At 47.4% G+C, this 9,426-nt stretch overlaps 1 protein-coding gene across 1 annotated transcript; it reads right to left on the reverse strand.

The window, feature by feature from the left end:
- Positions 1–4,930: 4,930 nt before the first annotated feature.
- On the reverse strand, positions 4,931–9,006 carry LOC109313909 (kynurenine--oxoglutarate transaminase 1-like). Its single transcript, XM_019540739.1, has 4 exons — positions 8,654–9,006; positions 7,917–7,993; positions 7,189–7,275; positions 4,931–6,169 (listed from the first exon to the last, which is right to left on the reverse strand). Exons 1-4 carry the CDS (start codon positions 8,709–8,711, stop codon positions 6,101–6,103), a joined length of 291 nt encoding a protein of 96 aa, XP_019396284.1. The 5' UTR covers positions 8,712–9,006; the 3' UTR covers positions 4,931–6,100.
- Positions 9,007–9,426: the final 420 nt, after the last annotated feature.

The following is a 9,426-nucleotide window of genomic DNA, read 5'->3' on the forward strand; positions in this document are numbered from 1 at the left end:
CCTGGGGCTGCAGCAGAGCCTGGTCGGCAGCTGGAATATGGCGGCAGCTGGCCAGGTTCTGGTTCTGAGAGGCTCTGTGACGGTTTTGGAAATCAGTCTTTAAAAGTCAGTTTTGACTTCCATAAAGTCTGTACCATTGTGCCTCAAAGTAGGGCAAATGGCCAATTTGCTGATGAATTTCACACTCTGCAGCCTGTCTCAAGTTGTTATAAGAATGCTGCAGCTGTGAATAAATGTGCCGACTTAAGGGTCACAGGAAAACTTACTGCTCAGGAGCAAATGTCAGCAACTGAATCTGATGTAGTTGTTCTGCCCCAACCATGGTGTAAAGTGGAGCTAAACTACCATAACTTTAAATCTGAATGGTGCTTGTTTCAAGTTGTCTGCTCCTGTACCACAGTAGAACAGTTGTGCCAGTGCTTCATGTCTCACAGTAAACTGATTCTCACCTGCAATGTATGCCTAAAGCCCCAGGCCCAGAGCAACTGTATACATTCAACCTAACTTCATTGATTCATTCATAGATGTTTGGGTCAGAACGGACCCCCCGATGAATTTGTAAGCCGCCAGAAAATCACCTCAGCCTTCTCTTGCAGAGACTGAAGAGATGCACCTGCTAATGCATGATAAAGTTCGGTTAGCTTTATTGATCACTTAGTCACATTGACGACTCACGTTCATCTTGGAGTCAACAGTGACTCCAAGATCCCTTTCCGCTGCTGTGCTACTGAGAGGGTCCTCCCCAGGCTGTAAGCGTGCCGGTGATTCCTTCTCCCTAGATGCAGCACCTTTCATTTGTCCTTATTGAACTGCATCCTATTCCGTTCTGCTCACCTTTCCAACCTGTCCAGTTCTGCCTGGATTCATTCCCTACCTTCTGGTGTGTTAACTTTACTCCATAATTTGGTATGAACTGCAAATTTGGACAGAGTGTTTTCCATGCCCTCACCCAAGTCACTGCTGAAGACAATGAATAGCACCGGTCCAGGGACTAAGCCTTGTGGGACTCCACTGTCCACCTTTCCAGGTCGATACCGACCCGTCCACCACCGCTCTCTGGGTACAACCCCTAAGTGAATTTGCCACCACCTGACCACGTAATCATCTACATCACAGCCACTCAGTTTATCTATGAGAATATAATGAGATACCTTATCAAAGGCCTTCTTAAAATCAAAGTAGATAACATCTACCTCGATTCCTGCATCTAAACATTTTGTGACCTGCTCATAAAAATAAACAAGTTTGTCAGGCAAGATCTACCTGCTACGAATCTGTGCTAATTTCCCTTTAGCATTGCTTTCCCTGCTGGACTCCCACAAATGTGATCCTTAATAGTTTTTCCAAAGGTTGTCCCAAGGATTGAGGTGAGACTAACTGGTCTATAATTACCCGGATACTCCTTCCTCCCCTTCTTGAAAATAGGGACCACATTGGCCCTTTTCCAGTCCTCTGGGACCTGACCTGAGCACCAAGGGTGCTCAAACAGCTGGGCCAGTGGCTTTGCTATGACACTGGCCAATTCCTTCAGCACCTGTGGATGAAGATCATCTGGGCCTGCTGACTTAAACACATCCAGCCCCTCCAAGTGTCTCTTCACTAAGTCGGTGCTAACAGTTGGTGGGCTGGTTTTCCCTTTATGCCTGTCTATACTCCAGTGGGGAGATCTGTCTTGATCCAAGTCTGGGAATAAGAGTAAAAAAACTCATTGAAGAGCTCAGCTTTGTCCCCACTGTCACTAATTGCCATAGTTTGTCTTGTAGGGGGCCTATGCTACCCTGCACCTTCTTTTTGCTCCCTGTATACCTGAAGAAGGACCTTTGTTGTCTTTAATTTTTGTTGCCAGCCTGGGCTCCGTTTGTGCTTTGGCCTTTCTGACTGCCTCCCTGTAAGTGTGGGCATAGTAAGTATACTCCATCTTGGTAGCTACCCGCTGCTTCCACAGCCTATATGCCTTTTTTTGCTCCTAGGCTTTCTTGGACTTCCTTGTTCAGCCAAGGGTGTTTCTTGGCCCCTTTGCTCCCTTTCCTGCGCAAAGAGCTTGTCTCCTTCTGTGCCCTAAGGATTGCTCCCTTTAGGAACAACCACCCTTCCTGGACTCCTACCTCACCAATTCTCAAGTTTGCCTTTCTGAAGTCTAGCACTTCTGCCCTACTATCTTTTCCACCCTACACCAGAAAGTGAATTAAATCAAGTGATGGTCACTGTCCCCTAGGTTACCATGTGTCAGTAGATCCCCAACCAGGTATTCCCCTGTAGCCAGCACCAAGTCCAGGAAGGTGTTTCCCCTACTTGGACTGTATACCTCCTTTGTTAGGTGGAGGTACTTCATAAGCCAAGAGCCAACTTCATAAGCTAAGAGCACATGGGACCCACCTACTATTTGGGTCCAGTACAGAGGAAGGAGAGATCAGCAAGGTTGCACTAACTTCCTTGCATACCTTTGCTCCTTCCTCCATTCTTAGGTTTCTCTCTTCTTTTTCCTTTTTCCAGAACATGCTGAAGCAGACACCTTTTTCTGCTTCACCAATCTGATGGCTGAGATCCGGGACAACTTCATTAAGAGCCTGGATGATTCTCAGTGTGGCATTACCTACAAAATGGAGAAGGTCTACTCCACCCTGAAGGAGAAGGATGTAGAACTGTACCTTAAACTGGTGAGGACTTGGACATTTGTTATCTCTTTTTGTTTGGAATGTGGAGTGAAGTGGTGGGTCTTCAGGCTGCTTCCAGACAGAGCTTGCTGGCTGGTTTGAATTTGTAACAGTGTTTTAAGTAAAACCAATATGTGCTTAAAAAAGCTTCAATAAAATGTACAGCCAAGGGCTTCTGTTCCTAGGGATAGCCTGCCTTGAGTCCAACAAGTGGAGACCCAACAGATTATGATGTGCTCTTGTTTCATCAAGCACTTAGCTTGGAGTATGCTGTCCTAGGAAATAACTGTAGAGCCCTTCCCCAAATCTGCCTTGGAGGTGGATATCTTTCTTTATAGGTCTCAGCTCTGGTACAAAGAAATGACTTGACAGAGATCTCTGCCCGTTTGAGTCAATGGCTTAGGTGGGAGTGGAACTCTGTTTTCTCCTGATGTCTGTTCTCTGCTTTTGTCAAATGTATTTTCTTGCAAGTTTTCCTAACCTGGAGTTACAGGTATTGTCCCAGTGAGAACAAATCCCCTGAGTATTGTTTTTTGTTGTCTGGCGTTCTAATAGCACTGGCTTTTTTATACAATACATTGGCCGCAGTGATTTGGTAATAGTAGTGCCTACCTGAGCATGTAATAATGCTGCCATAGGAAGACAACCTTTGAGGATCTCAGTGCCTAACAAACATTTTCCAATATTCTGTGAGGTGATAGGGGGTTGCAGATCCCCTGGAATGCAGCATCTGCCTAATACTGCTGTGTAACATTAGACTTAGGATGCAAAGTGAAGTGTATTGCTTGCAAATGATTCTGCAGGCAGAACTTCCCTCTGAAATTATCCCTGCAGAGGAGGTATACTCCTCTTTGGAGATAGCACCCCCTTTCCACCAGTTGTACACCGCCTTTTGGCAATCAGGCATTCCTGTACACCCTTGGTGAGCCAGGGGTGCTTATGGGCACTCCTGCCCCCCTTGCTTCTTGTTGGGATGGTCACCCCTTGGGCCCAGAGTATCGTCCCCTTAAGAAATGTCTACTTATCTTGGACACTGTGCTCCCCTGCTCTCGAGAACCCCAGTGCCTCTCCCACTAATCTCCTCCACTCGTTGAAGTTGGCCCTCTTGAAGTCTAGGGCTACTGCCTTGCTGCAGGCCCTTGACACCCTGCGCTGGACGGTGAATTCCAGCAAGTGATGATCTCTATCACCCAGGTGGTCAAGGACCTGGAGGCCCCTTACCAGGTCGTTACCTGTGGCCAGGACCAGGTCCAACAGGGCATTTCCTCTGGTGGGACTGTGCACCTCCTGAATTAAGTGGAGGTCTGTATCTCAGCCAGGAACCTCTTGGAACGGTCTGACCTGGCTGACTGCTCCTCCCAGTAGATGTCCAGGTAATTTAAATCTCCCAACACAACTATATCCCTTGCCTTAAGTGCCTCTGAAAGCTGGCCCAAAAATTCCCGGTCCAGCTCCTCCCCTTGGTTGGGGGGTCTGTAGTAGGCCCCCACCATTAGATCTCTCTCTCCACAACCCCCTTGTATCTTGACCCAGAGCACTTCCGCTTGCCCCTCTGACCCATTTGCTGGCAGAGGATGTGTATTGCTCCTTGACGTATAGTGCCACACCCCCACCTTTCCTTCCTTCCCTATCCCGCCTGTAAAGCCTATGCTAACTGCCCAGTCATGGGATGAATCCTACCAAGTTTCTGTAAGTCCTATTATGTCTGGGTCTGAACTGGCTATTCTGAGGGCGAGTTCCTCCTGTTTATTCCCCATACTATGAGCATTGGTATACAGGCATTTAAGGCCCTGCCTAGCTGCGTGTGCCACCCCTCCAGATGCTGTGAACAAATTCTCCCCACTGTCAGGGCACTGCTGGATCATGTCCAACACTGTAGCTATCTTCTATTTAAAAGATGTGCCCACTGAGCTGTAAGAAGTATTATATGTTGTCTTGTCATATAGCCAGAGCCATTTTAGGGCCAAGGAGGCAGGAGTCTCAGAAACCTCCAAGTTACTCCCTGTGGGGCTTGGGGAGGTAGAGGGAAACACAGGACTTACTCTTTAGTCTCTTTAGTACTCTATAACCAAAACCAGCTCTGCATTCACTGGCTCAAGTCTGCAAGATGGTTTTCCCTCTTAGTTTCATATATACACAAGGGGCCAAGGGTAGAGCTGCATATCTCAGTGATGTTAACCATAGCCCATTTGCACCCACAGGATAATACCGCTGCTGGCTACAGCTGAAGGTGGACTGTAGTAAACACCAAAAACATTAAGCAGACGAACCTCTACTTCTGTTTGACCATTTTAGTCATTTAAATATGTGTAGAACAAATGCTTCTCATTTCAGTTACTTACAGCTCTATCATGGTTTAAGATGCTGATTTACATGTGTTTACTTTCACATTAGCCCCCCCCCATATTTAAATTAGGATGTTGCAACAGAGTAAATGATCAAAATCTAGTCCACGCTGTGTGAAAAAGAATCCATTTCTCAAATGGGAGTGTATGAAAAACACAAGTACAGAAACCAGAGCCCTCTGCTGCTCTCCTCAAAGCCAGGCAACTCATAGCTGAATTTCTGTAAAGCACTGGAGATGTTGTCAGGCAACAGAAAGGGAAGCCAGGTCCCTCCCTCTTACTTTCTTCCCTCTGTATCTGATGTTGAACATTTTTTGAAGCTCCAAAGCACTTGTTCTGCTATTTGGGAAATGTGGTGCTAGGTGCTGATAAAGTGCATTTGATGGAGTTAGAAGGATAGATGGACAGGGTTTCAAGTTAGACTTCTTGCTAAGACAAGTTTTCTAGATCACCTGGTTGTCCAGTATGTAGTAATTTTCATCAGAGATGCAAAATGGTAGAACAGAATGGACCGATGGGAAAAGTGCTGGGTTTACGGACCCCAGAGACCTAGGATGTCTGAGCTCAGCCAGTCAGCCTTGCAGTAATATCATTCAGTGCCATCTGGGAAACCTAGGTTCTGCTGAGACTCTGCCTGTGCCACACAAGTGCAACAGCGTGGGGAACTGCCCCCAAGAAGTCTAAGCCAGCTCTCCTGCCTCGTGATGACTTCAGAGGTGGGGAAAAGAAGATCCTCACCAATAACCTGGCAGCTGTTTGTGCTATCTGGCTTATCTGCTGGGATCCCAGGGTAAATAGGTTGCCAAAGGCTTTAAAAATATAACTAGGAATTGTAGAGTATTTCCAGTGTACCTATGGGGTTGCCAGTCCTAGGGGGAAGTGGAACACTTTACAGTGACATAAAGTTTTGAACCAGGCCCAAGGGCTGACACCCATCTTGCCTGAGCAAACAAGAGAAGTGACTGAAATCCAGTGATGCAGTAAATAGCTAAAATCAAGACACTAAGCAAGAGTCTGTACCCTAGTTGGCTGCATCAAAAGGAGCAGGGCACAGCAGAGCACAGCAAATTGAAAAGAAGCCCTGTACTCTGTCTAGCAGGATCATGGACCAGTTTTCTTCAGCTTCCATTGCTGCAGTATGTCTTCTGCTGCCTTCAGCGTAGCTTCCTCCTAACCAAACATCAATCAGTCAGTACCAGCGGGCTCCAGTGCCCAAACCCTCCCTTCTCCACACTGCATAGTAAAATAAGAGAATGCGATATTCAACCCCCCACTTTTATTCTGCAACACCACAAATGCTACATATATGGGATCAGGAAGGGCAGCCACTTCTGTGCACAGGCCCAGCAATCTCAAAGCAGCAAGAGAAGCCATTTTGGCCAAATGCACAGGAGCAAAGCTCTATGCTTTTTAAGTTCAGTCTCATGTCTCTGGTGACTGTGGGAATATCTACCCTGCTGCCTTGATGCTCCCAGGGGGACTGTTCTCAAGCCACCCGAGTTCCTATCCCAGTGATTCTCAACCAAGGTGCTGTAACACCTTGGGGTGCCGAGAGATTCTTTTGAGGGTGCTGCGTAACATTACCACTGTTAAGTAGGCAAACACCTTCCTGTGATTCACAAGATAAACCAGAGATTCCAACTAGGAATTTGTAGGTTGAAAAACATTCTGACCTGTTGTGGTGTGAGTCCTTTGAAACAGAAGAATTGCTCTATTGTTTTCTTGCAGTCAAACAACCAAGATAAAGCTAACAGCTGGCATTTTCTGGGGACAGCTTTGAGCGTAACCAGTGGTTCCACTTACCTGTTCTGTCTTGTAAGCCCATGAATCAAGCATCTATCCTGACATCAAAAAAAGTCTAAGGTCTGCCCAAGCTTAAGGGTCCATCAGCTAGCACAGTTAAGGCAGTCTACATTCTGCTGCCAACGGGACACAAGGGAGTGATGTGACTAGTGTTATGTCTGATGCCTTTGCCTGAAAGACTAAGTGTCTTTTTTACAGTTGAGCTCCATGGGGACAGCATTCAGCACAAGGGTGCAGCTTGGTTTGCATGCAGGCATCTGGAACTAGGACAGGACGCTTGGACCTCTCTGCAGCCTGGCCCGGCCCTGCCTGGTATTCACCTCCTCACTGGAACAGTCAGTACCTTGACCCCACTTATCTGAGGTTGGCTCTCCCAGGCACCTCACCTTCACAAAGCAGAACCGGATGAAATGGTCAAAATTCCTCTTCTGTGCAGTGCTGTAGAAAGCAGAGACAGGGATGGCAGCTAAGCCCTAAAGATGGAGCAGAGAAAGAGAACATGCGCTTGTGTTACTCCCCTCTCAGCTGCTGCAGAATCTCACGTGACCCCTGATCATTAGAAGCCACATATCTGCACAAGGTTCAGCGCTCACAGAAACTCCAGGTAAGTCTCACTTCTGGTGGCTTGCTCTTCTCAAGATTTGTGATAAAATTCTCAATAGAAGCCAATAGTTGCTAGGCAAACCTGATGTAATGCTCCTCTCTCTCTCTTAGGTCCTTGGAGGACTCAGTACTGAAAGCCTCTGTTGTGACAGGGACTATCAGCATGAGCAGAGAATGACAGTGGTGTAACAAGCTGGTCACCTGGAGAAGGCATCACAGCGAAGGTAGCAGTCCCTGACTTCTGAGGCAGCTGGGCAGAAGGTGGGTATATGACCATCTGGCTAATGTAAGGGAGGGCAATGATGAACTCTAGTAGACACCAGGACAGGGAAGAGGTTGCAATTAGAAAAGGTGAAGCAATGGTAGCCAGTCCCTGAACTCTACAACAGCAGGACTAACTATTTCACATCAATGCACCACTGCCAACACAAGCCTTGAACTGAACTGGAGCAAAGAGAATGGCGAAACCACTCAAAATACAAACACCACAGAAAGGGACAGAGGTGTGTACCTTATTCTTGATCATCCACTTTACGAACCGAGAATCGTAGGGTTCCTCACAGTCAGGGAGATCAGGCACTTCAGCTTCTGCAAGACATGCACAGCAACGTGGACAAGGAGAATGGTGGCACAAATGACTCAGCGATAGACTTCGAAACCAGGCCAAATGACAATGAGAACTCAGATACCCTTGTTGGGTGAGTACATCCATCCATCTTCTCTAAGGACTTGAATTTAAACTGCATCAGGCCACAGGTGGACATGCACATGGCCATTTCATCCTGTTACTGGGGAGTAGAGCATAGTTCCTGGTCTTATTTCAAAGGAAGCCCCAGACCAGGACAGCCCCTCTTGTACAACTGATCATAGGCTACATTTATGCGAGTTTCTAGATGCTTGGGGGAGATGACACAGCAGCTGCCCACACTGTGCTCAATTTAATACAGTGCTACACTAAGCACTACATTTACTCACATAACAAATTCATGCTTTGTCCTTTCTTTTCCCTCCCTAATGAAAAGTGAGGAATACAGGGCACAGCTACCATGCATTAGCGTGTTAGCACAGTTATATACGCACCACTTTTATAAGCAATAGAATAGGTTACTGCGCATCAAAGCACATGTGTAGATGCACCCACAGACTAGGTTTTGTTTTTTTCTAGATTTTGCAGGACCCAGTGCCCCAGTGGTGAACGTCACCCTTCGGTAGGAAGGACAGGAGCAGGTGCAGCAGCCCCAGACTTACTGAACTCAGAGAGGTCTGCAATCAGGAAATAGGTGCCCTCCGGGATGATGGGCTTCATGCCCACGGCAAGTAGGCTTTGAACTAGCCAGTCCCGCTTCTGCTGCAGCTCCTGCGGCAGCTGGACAAAATAACTCTCTGGCTTCCCATAGCGCTCAAGCTCTCTTTGAAACCCTTGAGCCACTGCTTCCTGGCGGGAGAGAGGAACTCAAAGCCAGTGGAAAACACCCCTGACTACGCTCAGATCATTCTCTGACAGGAACAGAGGGTTGTTCACAGTTTGCTAAAGACCCCAAAACTAGAGTTTTTCACTCTTTCCCAGATTCAAAGGGGACAAGGGGTCGGTAAAACTATGCTGGGCCTGGAACTTGGCTTCCTGCCCATCATAACACAAGAAGCCTTCCTTCAACCCCAGAGACAGACCGTGCGGGGTACGGAGTGCACGCTACTTGAGCTGGAGTTGTACAACTCTGGCCTGGCCCCTTCCTCCCAGGCATGCTGTGAGGGTGGGGGCACTTAGGGTCACAGTGCATCCCTTTCTGTCTGTTTCCTGTGTTGGCAACGATCGGCTCTGCCACTACCTATTCCTTTGCCATCTCAGGACCAGAGCAGATAGGAAGCACTAGAACAGTTGCTGAAGCATAACCTGATTTGGTTTTCATATGCAAGGGAAAGGACAAGGTTGGTGCCCTAGAAAAGGTGCACAGTAGCAGAATGGTAGATCTGAGGACAGTGGTGCTTGCCTCTAGGCTCTGCATGTTTGTAGGCTGGCTGGG

Source organism: Crocodylus porosus, unplaced genomic scaffold, assembly GCF_001723895.1.
Source record: "Crocodylus porosus isolate Cpor-Errol unplaced genomic scaffold, CroPor_comp1, whole genome shotgun sequence".
NCBI classification, from domain to species: Eukaryota; Metazoa; Chordata; order Crocodylia; family Crocodylidae; genus Crocodylus; species Crocodylus porosus.

What these genes read in the sequence shown, in the direction of transcription:
- LOC109313909 (XM_019540739.1), bottom strand. Translation starts at nt 8,711, where the DNA reads ATGAAGCCCATCATCCCGGAGGGCACCTATTTCCTGATTGCAGACCTC. An exon ending in TGCAGACCTCTCTGAGTTCA is followed by an intron (nt 7,994 to 8,653) that starts GTAAGTCTGGGG and finishes CATGTCTTGCAG; the next exon opens with AAGCTGAAGTGCCTGATCTC. An exon ending in TCCGGTTCTGCTTTGTGAAG is followed by an intron (nt 6,170 to 7,188) that starts GTGAGGTGCCTG and finishes ATGTTTGGTTAG; the next exon opens with GAGGAAGCTACGCTGAAGGC.